This window comes from Pteropus medius, unplaced genomic scaffold, assembly GCF_902729225.1.
Source record: "Pteropus medius unplaced genomic scaffold, Ma_sr-lr_union100, whole genome shotgun sequence".
Lineage (NCBI taxonomy): Eukaryota > Metazoa > Chordata > Mammalia > Chiroptera > Pteropodidae > Pteropus > Pteropus medius.
Window position 1 is genome coordinate 3,027,972 of NW_024351733.1, and position 17,866 is coordinate 3,045,837.

Here is a 17,866-nt window from a genome sequence, read left to right on the forward strand (position 1 = left end):
AGATGCCTGAATATCCTGACATATTTGCAATGATTTCCTGCTTATAATTCACACTCATGATATTTGCCTGTGGTTACTAAAAACATGTTATTATCCAGAAGAGAATGATTCTATTTTGTAATTATTGTCCTTGTCTAGGTTTCCCCATTGTAATTTCAGAAATTTGTTTGCTAACCTTTCTGTTATGCAAAACAAAGTTATACGGATCATTTCCTTTTAGAAATCTGAATTCACACATATGGATTTTAACCACCTCTCTCCACGGGCACTTATTCTGATCCTTTTAATTCATATATTTACTTACAAGAAAATGAAATGATAATATTTACTATCAATCCCTATAAAAACTTTTAGTTTCAGATTGATTCCTATGACATTCCATTGACATAAAACTGAATAAAGATCAATACATCAGATATGCATTTTTGCATGTGTGTGGTCAGTCAGGAGAGTTTCTTTTGTTTTTCTTTGTTTTTATTTTTATGGTTATATGATTCAGATACCATAACATTCACACTTTTAAAGTATACAATTCAGCAGTGTTTGTTATATTCACAAGGTTGTGCCATCATTACAACTGTCTAATTCCAGACTATTTTTATTGCTCCCAAAAGAATCCCCATGATTCTTCAGTATTTTTAATAACCACTTTAAAAAAAAAAAAACCTTTGAGTTCAGCAGAGTGATTATCACAATGTCTTGTGTTATCTGAGAACTATATATGAGTCGTATACTCCAGATAATACCATGTTTTAGTGGTGAGATATTCAGGTTGATTTGAGAGGATAATGCTATTCTTATTTAGAATGTACATACTGGCTCCTTCCATTTGGAGTTGAAGGGAATCAGAGGGTTATAGATGAGGTCAGTGTAAACAATGATTTTTTAATCAAAATAGTGAACCAGAGAAATAACACCTGCCCAGATCAAGCAAGTCAAAACAGCATATACAGCCAAGTAAATGATGCTGTCCTTGTGCACAGACATTATATTACACAAACTGTTCTCCTAAGTGAGAGAATTTGGCCCTTAGAAATTGCTCATTGGAACATTTGGACATCATGCATCATGTTAAAGATCCATAAATGTCATCTCAATAGGGTAGATATGATGCATGGTAATATCCTCCCCATATCTGCATAGGTTTCTGCTCAACAGATTGTCATGATGTATTGCATCAGAAAATCCCAATCTAGTGCTTTAGAGACAGCTGAGAAGCCCCATGGGAGCCTTTTTAAGTCACTGCTACAAGGACTAAAATACCAGACCAGGAAGTCATCCTTAGAACTTGACACAGTACCCTAATCTCTAAATGAATCTATTGTGTTCTTCGTGCCAAGTATGAATGTAATATTTTATGACTGAGCTTATTTTTTTATTGTTAAAAAAATCTATTTCTGGTTGTGAGATGAGTAGAATTTAGAATCTAGCTGCACTATATTTTTCCTGTTACTTTGCCAATCCAGAATATCTTGTGAGAGGTATATAATAGTTAAGAATATGCATTCTGGAGGCAGACAAACCTGGCTATGTGTCCCAGGTTCCTCAGTTTTGACCCATGGGAACTTGGGCAAGGTTTAATTTAACCTCTGCAAGTTTTTCTGATGTGAAAAATGAGAATTCTCCAACTATTAACCTCATAAGGTTATTGTGTAGGAATAAAATCAGATTATGTATAGACAGCACATCACAGGATTAGGCACCTAAGAAGTGCTCAATAAATATTAGTTATTATTATTATCCTATTAACAAATGTTCCTTGTCATACTACTACTGTCATAGAGCAAATGTCACTGACATTGCAACCCAAACAGAATAAGATAACTAGTAGGTCCCTTGTGTCTATTTTTTTTGCCTTAAATGTTCTCATCTTCAAATTTACCCTTGACTATTTCACACAGGCACTTAGAGGAGAAATTGCACCTCTTAAAGAGAATGTAAGCCACGTCAACGACCTTGCTCGCCAACTCACCACACTGGGCATTCAGCTGTCACCATATAACCTCAACACTCAGGAAGACCTGAACACCAGATGGAAGCTTCTGCAGGTAGGTACATTATGATCATTGTAGTTCCTCATTACAATAAGAAGATATACAAATAAGGCTTGTTTATGAGAAACAATAAGAGTAATTTCGTCATGTGATATTCACGATAATATTTTGTGAGTGCAGGATATTTAATATGTTGATAAGTCCCCATATAAGTGTTTTCAAACCTATTAATATTAACTTTCGTAAATGGCTTCAAGTTAGGCTTTACTATATCTTGCAATACACATGAAAGATAATGCTGAATCATGATAGAAAAACTAAATTACTGGCATGCACTTATCTTGTAGTATCATTGTTTGGATTCTTAAAATATCTTTCCCTTCTCGTATTAAAAAAAAAAGTCAAAGGTAAGACATTCTAAAATCTTTTAAAGAACATCCTATTACAGACTTACACATGGAAGTTTTTCATAGGTTTGTATAATAAATATAGGGAATTTGTGTGCTCAAGGTTATTTAAACTCTGACTCAATCTTTCATCTGAAGAAAACGGGGTTATTAAAAGTTCTAGAACATTGGTTTACTATTAGGACAAGTAATTCAAAATACATGGAAAGTACTGGAACAGTACTAGCCCCACGGTAACACTATAAATTCTAGCTCTTGGTGCTATTGCAGTTATAATTATTACTATTATAGCATACAGATTTTGGAATCAGACTTACTGAGTGATCTTGAAGTCACTTGACCTTTCTGATTGCTAGTTTCCACATCTCTAACATGTTGTAATGTTAAATAAAGTAATTCATATAGAGATATTTGTGTAGTACCTTCTAGTAAGGTAATAGTAGCTTCTAATAAGAACTCAGAAAATGTAATCGTAGAGGAAGTATGTCTATATGTTCCCTATGTGAAGGACACCGTGTTCTACACCCCCAGACTCTAAAATTGGTTCAACCACAGAATGAGAGAATTGTTTTCTCTCCTTTTCCAATTTCATAGGATGCATAATGTATGCTGCTGAGGACAGAGAAGAAACTGGGTTTAAAAATATTTTCCTTCAATGTTTTAATAAAAAAAAAATGATAAACCAGATTACTTTTCCAATTGACAGCCCATTTAGGAGTGTGATTGAAAGCTCTGTTAAAGAATTGCTAGATCTTTAATAAAAACAAGTTCCAAATTCAAGACCTCTTGAGATCTCGTATAATTTAATTTTTGTTGTGATGGATGGTCTTGAAATATTTATATGATAGAATGTTATAAGTGGCATTGACTAAAGCAAGGCAATATAGTTAAGCGATACATTCCTAGATCTACTTACTCTGTAGTGGTTAAGTAGTATTAAAATCTTATCAGTTTCATCCTTAGTATGTTTTTCATTTTAAGCATAAATAAGGAAAGTAATAAATGTCCAAGGAAAACCGATGACCACATTTGTTTCATTCAAGTATTCTTGAACTATATCTTAATATTTCTTTTAGAGAGCTAAATGCCACATTTGATTTCAGAGTGTACAAGATTTGTGATGGCATGTAAATTTACAAACAAGGTCAAAAGATAATAACCGATAGGAAAAGTTTTTTAAAAATCAGTGCTAAGTGATCCATTATAGCTTACACTATTTATTTAGATATAAAGCATGAGAAAATATTAATAGCTTAATTTTTATCCAATCTTTAAAATAAATGAGGAATTGGATATAAATATAAGGAAGTACATGAAAGGAGACAGCGTGATATAGTAAAAAGAGCACCGTGATATAGTAAAAAGGCCTAACCTCAAATTGAAGCTCAGCTGTTATTCGACCATATTATCTTGGGAAAGCCATTTAACCTCTCAGCTTCAATCCTTTCATTTGTAAAATGAGAGTTCGTTTTCTCTAAGGTCACATCTAGTTCAATCCTATGATTATGTATCTGGATATCGGGGGTGGGAGGAGATACAGATATGACAAAATTTAGTTTAGAATCAATGGAGTTGCTCCCTCTATTCATAATACAGATGTAGTTTGTTGGAATTATGTTCTTTCTTCTATAATTATAGCTTTTAAACCCCTCATCCCAAACCCACATATACCCAGTCTTTTCATATTAAATGGTTCAATTAGTTTGTGTTATATGCTCTTGTGGCAAATTTCACATGTTGCTATTTTTGAACATGACCTTAAGGATATGCTTAAAAAGTATTTTTATCAGAAAGCTGATAAATCCAAGGTTTTGGTTTGCACATAACTGAGTCAAGTTGATTCCATTATTTTCTTTGACCATAATTCTAACCATTCTGCTGCATTATAAATGGAGTCCTGTTCAGAAAGTGAACAAAGCAAGAAATGAAGTTCACATCAAACTTTATCCCCATTACTGAAAGAATAACTCATGTCCTGTCGAGAACATTTTACATTTAGAAGAATGTGAGACTAAAACATTACCCAGTTTCTAGGGAGGGAAGTGTGAGCCTACCATCATTAGGACATCATATTTCTAAAAAATAGAGAGTTTAGTCACTTATAGTGCTGTCAGTTACAAAAATCATAATAAAAAATAAGTACAAGTCCATCTTTGCTTTTATGTCTGCTAAAACAAAGAAAATCAAGAAATAGAGAGTTAGAGTAGTGGGAAGGCAGATATAAACTTAGAAAAAGAGTCTTAAAAAACCTGGAAAAAGAGTCTTAAAAAAGAGTCTAAAAAAAGTCTTTGGACAAAATAGCGTAGTAGAAGAACTAGAGTTACATACTACCAGGCTGTGTCCACTATCAGAATATCCTTGGTTTAGTTACATAATCCATTAATTTTTATTTTAAAAGAAAGCCATGCCGTTTTCTTTCAGTTGTATGTGATAAGTCAAAATGATAGAAACAGACGAACCATGTAGATATGAATATCAATAGCTGAGTTACAATTTCTCTGTACCTAGAAATAGACTATATGGAGAGTTCTATATTTATTTTTAATCCACAAGTAGAAGTATAGAGACATTGGTTTGTGTTTGAAACCCTCCGTGGAAATAAAATCATATTTTCTCCCTCAGATTGGACACATTGGTATGGATGTTTCTATCAAACCACTTGACAATGTGTTTGTGGCATAGGAAACCATCATTCCTTGTAGTTACAAAGAATTTTCATGTACATTATCTCGTTTAATCCTGATAACATTATAATTCTGTGTTATGATTACATATTATCACTATTCCCATAGACAAGTAAGAAAACTGAGACTTAGAAACATTAAATGCAACACAATCACAGTCCCATAGCTTATAAGTATCAGTTAAGACCTGAATCAGATCTTCTAAACTGCAACTTCCATGCTCTTTTTGTTTCTTCTTCTCAAAGTCCCATTAAGTTTGGACTTAACAAAGTCATATTTTAAAGTTACTTTGGGCAACACAGGTATGAAATACTTTACTTTTTCATGCTTCCCCTTAGAAGGAGATTTGACTTTGGGTAGTGAATGCACAATGCAATGTACAGATGATGTATTATCAAAGTGTACACTTGAAACCTATATAATTTTATTAACCAATGTCACCCCCAATAAATTTAATAAAGATAAAAAACAAAATAAAATAAATAAAATTTCAAAATAAAATATTTAAAAAAATAAGTGATCCTCAGGGGTATTAACTTTGAAATCTCTTACAAACCAATGTATAATGAGCCCAGTTCAGTGTACCCCTTAAAATCACACCTGTAGTTTCAAATATAAAATTATAAAGTATTATATTCTTCTGCTTTGTCTCTAGAACTCAGCAATTGTACTAAAATCAACCAAAAGTAATTTGAATGAATTAGCTCTTAAAATAGAACCAGTACTAATATTTGATCCAGTAGAAACGAGTATCAAAACCAAATGGAAGAAATTTAAACTAATGATAAAACTTTCAAATTTTGAAGCAATGCACACATTTAGTGGCATAGTCATGCTCCTTATTCACCAAGCACAAGTACTATAGAGAAAGTTCTACTATAGGAAAGTACTGCTAGGGAATGTTCTCATTTCTTTGTATCAGAAGTAAACCCACAAATAGCAACAGAAGCTGCAATTACACTTTAATAATAAAGAGTACATGCTTGATTGACTATAAGACATATGGAATGTAATCACTTGATAAATATTGAACATGAAGACATTTGCAGGTATGAAATTCTTTAAATATGTTTAAGAACAGTATCACGAATTATGTATGTTTTTAAAGGTTTCCTAAGATTCTTCCAAAGTCATGCAGACAGTTGTATACTCCATCTTCACATCTTTGTGGTAACTTTCTGTCACAGGGATCTAGACCCTCTTCTTTTGTATGCTCTATTCCTTCTTTTATTATTTCCTTCTTGTTTCGTTCAACCAGCGCCGATTGAGCATCTACTGTATAGCAAGCAGACATTATATTCATTGTATCTGATCCAGGGGCATACCGACCAAAACTCTCTTTACTGCTGATGCTATTTTAAGCAAAATTTTACAGGTGGATTTTCTTTTATTAGTTCCATAATGGAGCACCCTCTCTCCCTTTCTCCATGTTATAAACAAACAAACAAAAAATGCTTTCATAACACTAACACTATAAAAATAGTACCTTTTCAGATCTCTGGTTTACAAATTCTTCAATAATTTCTAAATTGGGGAATTTGGTCTACATAATCAGATTTAGAAAGATCCGTGGAAGGACATGGGATCATATTTATCTGACCAACAGAAATATTTGCATGGCTTCATTTTTAAAAAACTAAACAAGATTTTTAATTTAAAAAAAAATTAAAATTCCAACAGAGCAGCTTCTGTTCCTTACTTTGATGAGATAGGTTTATGAAACAGGCATATGTATACATGTTTGTTCTCATCATCACTGAGTGCAGGATTTGATCCCTTTAATTGTGTTGATGGAGTCTGATCATTTTCCTCACTCTTCCTTTTTTCCCCCTAAGGATCTTGTGCTAATCATTGTGCATTATGAGGTCCCTTCTAGGCTCTTGCATTATGAGGTCCCTAAGGATCTTGTACTAATCATTTTGCATTATGAGGTCCCTTCTAGGCAGGTGAGCTGTACTATCTTCTCATATAAATAATGTGGACCTATTATTAACTGAGGGTAAGGAGAGGACATTCAATTTCCTTCATTTCAGTTTTGCTAAGGGTTGGTTCGCTTAGCATGTTGTTCTTTGACTTTTCCCTTAACAAGACCAAAACTGAGTCTACTTGTGGTTTGACCACGGAACTCAGAATAAAATGATGAGTCTGAGGCCATTCTCAAAGGAAATTTGTTTTCCTACATCAGTGGTTCCCAAATGTTAGTGAGCATCAGCATCACCTGGAAAACTTATTAAAACACAGAACACTGGGCTTCACTGTCAGAAGTTCTGACTCAGGAGGTCAGGGATGAGGCCTGAGATTCTGCGTTTCTAAGAGATTCCCAAGTGAGGGTGATGCTGCCGATCTGGGGACCACACTTTGAGAACTGATGTCCTACAGGAAGGACTTGCCGGGTACAGCCAGACTTAAAAGATTAGATATATATACAACTTCTATAAGACACTTTGGGAAATTTCAAGTCAGAATGTGAAAAATAAGTATAATGCCGTGCAGACAGTTCTGTATTAGAGGAGTGTTACAGTGCTAAGGGAACATGTAGACCCAAGCACTTAAGTTGTCTTAGAGGCAGAAAAAGGAGGGTGAAGGAAAACTTTTAGTAGATTCCTAGTAACACAACTTGCTGCTATGTGGATTTATAAATATAAATCGGTAAATGTTAATATAGATAAATATAATAAACAATGTAAATACAGATTTATATTTACTATATTTCAAGTCACCTGATCTAGAATCATGCTGTCCAGTATGGTAGCTACATATGGATTCTGAACACTTGAATGTAGCCATTCCAAATTGAGATGCATTATAAGTATAATATACATATCAGGTTTCAAGGACTTCATACAAAAAAAAGAACATAAAATATCTCATTGATACTTTTATATTGATTATCTGTTGAAGTGATAATATGTATTGTTATATATTTGCTTAAGTAAAATATGTCATTAGAATTAATTTTACCCATTTCTTATTTATGATCTTCTGAACTTGGATACCTTTTTTGAAAATGAAAAAAGTGAGCCTGTCACTTCAAGTAAAACAACTGACAGTGTCTATTTCTCTTTACTTTTTTAATGTGTCTACTAGAAAAATTTTAATGGCATATGCAGTTTGCATTATATTTCAGTCGGATAGTACTGGTCTAGAACATAGTTCTCAAAACCTAGTATGGATGAACTTCAGATGCAGAGCTTGTTTAAAACATCCCCCAAGATTCAGTAGGTATTAAATGAAGCCTGTGATTCTGCATTTCTGTCAAGGTCGCAGGAGATGCTGCTGATCTGTGACCACATATAAAAATTAGTTCCCAAATTTTGATCATAGAGTTTTATATGGAGGTCTACAAAAATGTTTTTGCATCAGGAACTGTCTGTAACATAAATACAAAACTGTCTTGCCCATATACCACTATTTTTTTCAGAAACAAATAAATGCAGTTGTATTACTAAACTCATGCTGATTTTTATCAGCCAGTCACTTTTTCTCAATTAGCAGGTATTAAGTAGTACTTCTGTCATGTAGGGATCCTCTAACTCTTGGAATGTTAAGGAGAGATCCACAGGCTTGAAAAAATTGGAAGCCACTATCCAAAACTATTGTGGTAATGTAAGAAAAATTACTCTAACACATTCTAAACTATAGGTAGTGCATATAAAAAATTTCAGCTATAACATCTAGTTTGATGTCTCCACTGGTAGGAGTTTTTAAAAAGCCGAAGGAAAGGGAAATGAAAAAGAACAAAGAGGAAAGGAGAATGTGTTTGTTTTAGAAAAGGTTAGGTCACAGAAGGATTTGTTGGTATTAGGAATAGAATGACCCGTGAAGAAAGGACAATTAAGTTCTAGGAAAACATCTTTTCAGTAAGGAGAGAACAATCATTTATGCTTAACCTCGACTCTGTTTAAAAATAAAAAGAAAGTGAACAGGGCCCTTTAAAGATTTGAAGGAACATGTAAATCTAAATTCCCAGGATAGTTACAGCCCTTAAAACACATGGAGTTCATAGTATCCTGTCAAGCTTAGGGACATTTTCCTCAGTCAGTGTGGTTTCCAGTATTTTTACAACTAATTGCACTTTATTCAAAAGGAACGATACTGAAATTGCCTAGGTAACCTTGAAAGTAACTTGTTCCAAATGTTCCAGAGTCTGTCCTCCTCACACTAAAGAATAGTCTAGTTTTCAAGGACATTCTCTGCTTTTTAAAAGAGGCATCAGAATGTGTGGGACTATAGGGAGAAAAATTAATGATGTAGGGAGTGTGACCAGAAAAAATATATGAGGTACAAAATGAGAATGAAGCTAGTCAGAGTCAAAGAAATATTTATTAGTTGAAGAGAATGAAAGGCATATTAATTTTTTTCAGAGATTTTATAAAGCGAAGGAAAGTCATTATGAAGTGTTAGGTGACCTGATTGATCTTTATGCACTGCTTAATTTCTGATTTGTTTTAATCGGGAACTATTTTTGCTAGTTCTGAAGCTAGCTACTATGGTAATCCATATAAATGTTTCATTATTGTTTTTATTTTTTACTAGATTTATTGGGGTCACAGTGGTTAATAACTATATAAGTTTGAGTGTATGATTCTATAACACATCATCTGCATACTGCATTGTGTGTTCACCACCCAAAGTCTAGTCTTCTTCCATCACCATATATTTGACCCCCTTTACCTTGTGATTGTTGATTTTAAAAATGTAATGTGTTCCTGTTAAATGTGTTGTTTAAACAGCAATTTTACATATGTATGTATTTCTTTTAGTTTCTTGATATCTCTAATTTATTTTATTATGAGTATTTAAAATGCCATATGGTTATTTTTTCTTTTCCTTCTTCCTTATTCCGCACCTGACATTTGCCCTTTCTTCAAATTTCTCACTACTTTATTCTTTTAAGTGTCCTCTTCTCTCCAGTCTGACCTCTCTCCTTCGCTGCAGCCTGACCCCGCCCCACCCTTTCTTCTGCATTTGTTTGCCCTGCTTTGTTTTCTTCTTTGCTTTTCCCACTGTCCTGCTGCGTGTGAAACACTCCACTAGCAGCTGCTCACATTTCCCATGCTACGTCATACACAGCATTCAAAGAGCTGCTGTTCTCACATTTTCCCCAGGAAGACCTTCCTCTCCCCAACCCTGCCCTCCCCCCACCCTGCCTTCCCTGCACAATCCTCTAGAAATAACCCCTTTTCAGACCATATGAAAAGCTGAATGTTAAAGCCAACTCTGTAAGTAAGACTGGAAACTAGCTTATGAAATTCAGAAATGACATTTTTAAAGGTCAGTACCACAGTGAATTTTAAATTAGTACAGTTTATCTTAATATTTCTTTATTCCTATAAATTCTATAATGTCTTTAAAATAATTATCATTATGATCTAAATTCTCCCCTCAATTTATGTATTAATTCCAAAGGCAGATGATATGTGGTTGGAAAATATAATAAATTAGAAAATGATTATAACATTAGAAATAAAGTTGCTTTACGCAGGGCCATACTTTATTGGGCCAAGGCAGTTGCACAATAGATTTGAGAAGAATTGATTTTATTGAGTATTATACATTACTGAAATGAAGAAGGAGCACTTAACTAGCACTTACTGTATGCCATTCATTATTCTAAGCACTTTTACATCTACTAACACTTTTAAGACTCACAATCACCCAATGAGGTAGATAAGATTTTTATCCTCTTTTTACAAATGAGTAAATGAGGAGCAAAGAGGTTAGGTGGCTTGCCTGAGGTCACATAGCTGGTAAGTTAGAGTCAGGATTTGAACCCAGGCAGTTTGGCTAGGGAACCTGTCAGAAGTACTAACTACACAATAACACCTCTCTAATATAGTTAGATCGACATTACAATATTTCCTCTTAATTTACAATCCAGCCCTTTAACCAAAAAGTATAACTTCTTCCTCACATTTATTAATCTGTCAGGAATCACCTGCATCAAGAGTTTAGGAAATGCAGATTTGAGGTAGGATGATTATATGAATCTCAGACCACAATCTCAGGAATAGCCTGTTTAACCCAGAACCTGAATCATTCGCAGATTAAAAAGGAGAATCTCATCTGTGGGACCAGGAAAGTTTAATCATTAAACTCTTCCTGAAATGAGCAAAACTAGTCCTTCATTCAAGAAATATTTTTCTAGTACCTACCATCTGCCAGACTCTGTTAGATACTAGGGGTGCAGTCACAGAAAGACCAGACACAGTCTCTCCCCTGATGGAGGTTATAGTTTCTTAAGACAGACACTTAGTTTTAAAACTCCCTCATATAATAAGTACAAATTGTGTTACATGTAATAAAAGAAAATGCAGGGCATATAGCAAGGACCTGTGTGTGTGTGCGCACGTGCGTGTACATGTTGCGGTGAAGGTGAGAAACAGAGAAGGCTGATCAGAAAGGCTTCCCAGAGAAAGTGGCCTTCCAGCCAAAACTTAAAAGGATGGAGATAAGTCAATTAAGTGACTTTTCCATACATCTATAGCTTTTATTTTAAATGGCCTGAAGCTTGGGACTAACAAACTAGAGTAGTAATATTCCAGTATGTAAATTTAGTAAGTAGAAATCATTTGTGGTAATGGACTGCAGAGTTAACATATAATTAAGTAACATCAAAGGAAGATCTTCGATCATTCTCTATCATGGACAGCATCCTGTTTGCTTTCTTCATGGCACCTAGGAAAATCTCTAGCTATGTGTTTGTTAGCTTATTTATGAAAAGTCTGTCTCCTCAACCTGAATGTCAGCTCCATGAGGGCAGAAGCCCTGAATACTTGGCAGTATCTTTTACATAGTAGGCATTCAGAAATATTTCTTGAATTTCTGAATGTATGAAATTAAGTAAAAAATGTTATTGAAAACTGTAAAATAAGTGGAAAGTTATACTATAAGGGAAACAATTAGGAAACAAAACTATCATTTCTGAAGAAACAATAGTCATATCTTGATCTATGGATTAACGAAGTTAACCCATGCTTAAATAATTTTCCAAAAGTTCCAAAAAAGAAAAATAACTAGTAAAAAATTAATATGCATCCTTTACTCTGTGGTGAACATAGTTTACTCATATTCTAAGACTTTATCAACAATTAATGATCTGTGTGCTCTGGCAACATGAAATATACTTAATGTTACTTTTGGAGGAAAATGAGATAAAACAGATTTCCCTCCTTCCTTTTCGATTGAGTTATAATTGATGTATAACATTATGTTTATTTCAGATATACGGTGTAATGGTTCAATATTTGTATATATTGTGAAATGATCACCACAACGTCTAGTTAACATTCATCACTATACCTACCTACAGTTTTTTTTCTCGTGATGAGAACTTTTAAGATCTACTCTTTAAGCAACTTTCAAAAATACAATACAGTATTATTAATTACAGTCACCATGCTGTGCATTATATCCTCATGACTTCTTTTATAACTAAAAGTATGTACCGTTTGACCCCCTTCACCCATTTCACCCCCACCTCTGGCAACCACCAGTCTGTTCTCTGTATCTATGAGTTCAAGATTCTACACATAAATGAGATCATAAGGCATTTGTCTTTCTCTGTCTGACTTATTTCACTCAGCATAATGCCCTCTAGGTCCATCCATGTTGTTGCAAATGACAAGGTTTTGTTCTTCTTATGGCTGAATAATATTTCATTATGCCTGTGTTTGTGTATCACATTTTCTTTATCCATTCATCCATTGGTGGACACTTCCGTTGTTTCTATATCTTGGCCATTGTAGTTAATGTTGCAATGAACATGGGGATGCACATATTTTTTTCAAATTAGTATTTTCGTACCTTCCCCTTTTTATAAGCACTCTCTTGAGGTATAATTAACACATGAATATTTAAAATGTACAATTTGATAAGTTCGATATATGTGTGTGTGTGTATCTGAGAAATATTTACCACATTCAAACTAGTGAACATATTCATACCCCTCCACTGCCTCCGAGCAACCACTAATCTACTTTCTATAACTGTAGATGAATTTTCATTTCCTGGTTTTATATAAATTGGATGTACATTATACGCTCCTTTTGGGTCTCATTTCTTTCAGTCAGCATAATTATCTTGAGATTTATCCATGTTCTTACACATATCAATAGTTTATCTCTGTTCATTGCTGAGTAGTATTCCATTATATAGAAATACTCCAATTTGTTTTATTTCTTCACCTTTCAGTGGACTTTTGGGTTGTTTCCAGTTTGGAGCTATTATAAATAAAGCTACTATGAACATTCACGTACATGTCTTTGAATGGACTTATATTTTCATTTCTCTTGAGTAAATGCCTAGGACAGGGATAGCTATATAGTAGGAATATGTTTAACTTCTTAAGAAACTGCCAAACTGTTTTCCAAAGCAGTTTACCATTTCGTAACCCTATCAGCAGTGTATGACAGCTCCAGTTCCTTCGCGTCCTATCTAAAATTTGATATGGTCAGTCTTTAAATTTTAGCCACTTCAATAGGTATACAGTGATATCTCCTTGTGGTTTTAATTTGCATTTCCCTAATGATTAATGATGTAGCTATTTCAGCTTTCTTAGAATTAATGCTGGCATAATGTAACTTTTTTCATCTTTTTACTTTTACCCTATTTGTATGTTTATATTTAATGTGCGATTTTTGTAGGCAACATATAATTGGATTTTGCTTTTTAAAAATCCAATCTGACGATCTCTTTTCATTGGGGATATTTAGACCATTTATATTTAATGTGATTATTGATATGATTAGGTGTGAACCTATCATCAGGCTGTTGTTTTTGTTTTGTTCCATTTTGTTCTTTGTTTCCTTGTTCCTCTTTTTCTGTCTTCATTTAGATTAATTGGAATTAATGAATCCATTCTGTCTCTTGTGTTAGCATATTAGCTATAACTCTTTGTTAAAATGTTAGTGGTTGCTTTAGGGTTTATAGTACACATCTTTGAGTTATCACAGTGTACCTTCAAGTACTGTTAGATAACTTCACATGTGGTATAAAAGCTTTTGATAATATATTTCTCTTTTTTTTGTGGTGAAGAAGGAAACCTTTTTCATTGCAAACAGCTCAATTGCGATACAGCTTGGCTGTGGAATAGCATGGCTGAGGAGCAGCTCAATGGTGTTATAGGTCAATTATGAAACAGCATGCTGTGAGGTGGCCCTGGGTCGAGGCCCTTATCTTGCTAGACAGCTCTGCTCTCTCTGCCTGCCCTGCTTCACCTGATTGGCTGTGCTCTCCTCCATCAATAATATATTTCTATTTCTCTTTTTCCCAACTATTTGCTATTGCTTGATCCTTGGAGATATTTTAATGTGGATGAAAATAGACTGACACTCAGTCTAGGGCTAATTATTCCCCACTACTGAGGCAAGACCCTACTGCATACTCTATCCAATGCCCTGTGAGTCATGTTTCCATTATGACTGGTAGAGAATAGACACAGCTCCCTGCCGTGTGTGAGTTCTGGAGACTGTTACCTCTAATCCTTCCTGGTGATTCTTTCCAAGCCCTCAGGAGTTTCCTCACACATGTGCTAATCAGTAGCCAGCTGAATACTTGACAGAGACCCTCTATATATCTTCAGAATTCTGTCTCTGTGCAGCTCTCTCCTCTCTAGGTTTCTGTCCTATGAACTCTAGCTACCTTATTCTTCCCGGACTTAGTTTCATCTCTACTCAGGGAGTCTTCCAGGTTCCTCCTGGGTTATTCTTCTCTATGCTGTGGATTGGAAACTTACTCAAAGTAGCAAGCTAGGACGATCCTAGCCTTGCCTCATGTGTTTTCCATTTCTCAAGGGTCACTATCTTTCCTTGCCTGATGTCCATTACCTTACGCTCTATCAGTACACTGATTTTATCCGTTTTGGTTATTCCAAAATAAAGGATAAAATTGGTCCTTATTACTCCATCTTGTTCGGTAGAAGTAGTCCCAAAAAAGCTTTTGAAGCACTGTTTTGTTTTTTTTTTCTTCTTGATTTGGCAATCATATGCCAAGAATGTGGGAGGTAAACAGGTAATCGGCTGATAATGTGCAATCTTTCAGAAACAGAGATGCTGTTATTCATTTGACCAGCATTGCACATACTTGTTTTACTCACAATAGCAGTAATTGCCTTGCACTGTTTCCATCATACTTTTTGCCTACTTGTATTTTAGGTCTTTGCCTTTGCAATCGAGTTGGCTAACACTGAGACCTTAGTCAATATATAAGGACCCTGGTCAGGGCCTAAAGCCAAGACTATGTAACAAGGCGCTCCAAGCATAAATTAGCCGACGTTACATCTGCTAAATTTACTTTTAAAACAGCTGAATATGTCAATGTGTTTCATTGCTTTAAAAACGTCTATTTTGAATTACCAAATATTTAAATATTCTTAACTTTACACTTCAGCAATCATTCTTTAAAAAGTTCTATTTAATTGTTTTTAGCGCCATATCATTTAATGACCAATGAGCTACTATGCAGAAGTTTTATTTTAGGAAAGATGGCCTATTTAAGTTGTTACCACCCATCGATTCAGAGGATTTTCGTGCTTAAAGTCCAGAAGTCCAACCCTTGATTTTACAAAGACAGCACATGCTATGCCACAGTTCACACAGCTAGTTAATAATGGAACTGACACCAAAAAACTTGCTCTGTATTCTTCTCATATACCCTTCAGTTTTACTCTAAAAAAGGCATTCTTCAGTCTAAATTTTCTATATTCTAAAACATTTTTAAAAAGGAATTACTTACCCAAATCCCACCAGTCTTGCAAGGTCCATGTAAAACAACAAGATAAAGACTGAAAGCCCTTCAGAAGCTATGAAATGCTATAAAAGTGTAAGTTTTATTATTAGAACTGCAGTTCATTTCTGTGAAACCTTTCTAAACTTTTTCACTTTTCTGAGCTTGATTATACAGTATCTATTCTAATACATTTGTCCTTCCTTTATCAGAAGAATTTAATCCTTTCTGCCCTGTTGGGTTGTAAAAAGAAGGGCTTTCTTCTTTTCTAAAACCTGTTGAGATTTTATTGTACACATCTAGTGCATTCCCACTAAATATATGTTGAATATGATTGAACCGAATTTCTTTCCAGATGTGTAGAGGGGGAAATAACTATTCTGATCCTGAAAGGAAAAGGTACTTTCAAAGATTAGATGGGGCAACTCTTGCTCTTCTAGAACTACAATGAAATTGTTCTAATTTGTCTTATATGCAATTGATGCAGCATATCTGCATCCCTTTGTTAAAATTGAGCAGATTTCCAGGTTAATGTAATAATTTCTAACAACAGCTTGCTATACTGGCAGAAAAAAAAAAAGACATAAGAACATAGTCATGAACTTCAGATTTTTTCCCCACTTTTAGCATTCCTTTTTCTGAATTAGAGTTTACATTTATTTCATCTTGACTTAGTCTTTCTAAACATTCACTTCTGTTTCTATCAATAAATATTTACCGAACTACCTCTTAATGTACTTTCTTTTTGTAACACACACACACACACACACACACACACACACACACACACACACACACATGCTATATGTGACACTTAGGAAATATAAAAAGATTTTGAATTGCTACAAACAATCAGGAACTTTAATTCTCAGTCATAGCTTCCCCATTAGACACTTAAACTTTAGGAGCAATAAAGTTATCCATAGGGCTACAGCCATGTCACTGTACTTGGAAATTCTAAAATTAGCCTGTGAATTAAATCCATGATTCATCATGTATCTCAGTATATTGCTGTGCCATACAAAGAATTTTCCTTTCAGAGTCACCTTTCCTCTTTCTGAATGCTACCTGTCTGCTGAGTTACTCTGTTAAACCCTCTCCTTCTCCACTAGTAGTGGCCCCTTTCCTGCTGGGCAAATTGGATGCTGATCCTGGTCAATGCAGCTTCTTTTCCAGCCTTTTCTGCTCCTACATTAAGCATGAGAGTTCTCTGCTGGTTGTCAGGATCTCTGGAAAAGTGGGATGAGTTGTGAATTGTCCTCTGTTACACAGGCGTACCAAAGGCATGTTGCTTAGTCGCCAGTTTACAGTGGAGACACTATTATTTCTGATCCCTCAAATCTACTCCCTCTATTCTCTGCACATACACCCTTTTCCCTGGCTGGTGAAGACTTGACTTGTTCAGGATCTACCCTCCCCCAGGGCACCATGTGCCTTGAGGAAGGCCTCAGCCCTAGGGAATTAATCATGACAGTACTGAGCTATTTCATGGTGAGCTGCATGTCATGGTCTCCTTGCCAAGGATTGAACATGGGCATTTCATGCAATCTCAGACAGTAGGATACAGAGGGAAGTCTTCGAGGGGAACATTTGAGAAAGGTTTTCCTTTCCCAGGGAAGTAAACTGACATTCTTTTTCTCCTGGACACTGAGCCTACTTCTTCCCTCTACCAGGAATGCTCCTCCCTCAGATATCTGTGTGAGTAACTGTCATTTTCTTCAAGTCTTGCTCAAATCTCAACTTTTTAAAGAAATCTTGAAAATTATCCACCCTATTTAAACAGCAATCTGCCCTACCTCTCCCTTCTCTGGCATCTCAATTCAACCCCCTTTACCTAGTTATGGCAGTTCTTCTACAAAGATGTCCCCCACCACCACCATGAATCAGGCCTCCAGGACACCTTGGGTAGTCTCCTCCCACACAGAATCTTAGCTTGATCACTTGGAACAGTAGGGAAAGTGACCTGCTATGAAAGAAGTCTGACTACTGGAAAGTCATCATGCTGTGAGGGACTCTAAGCTAGCATGTGGAGAAGCTGCATGAAAAGAGAAATGTT

General features: G+C 34.9%; 1 protein-coding gene across 1 annotated transcript in view; it reads left to right on the forward strand.

The window, feature by feature from the left end:
• The window catches only part of DMD (dystrophin), a 1,897,222-nt gene that overhangs the window by 1,603,869 nt on the left and 275,487 nt on the right, over window positions 1–17,866 (forward strand). The window contains 2 exon segments of the mRNA XM_039846417.1: window positions 1,902–2,048; window positions 5,741–5,834. Coding sequence (XP_039702351.1) covers window positions 1,902–2,048; window positions 5,741–5,834 — 241 coding nt within the window.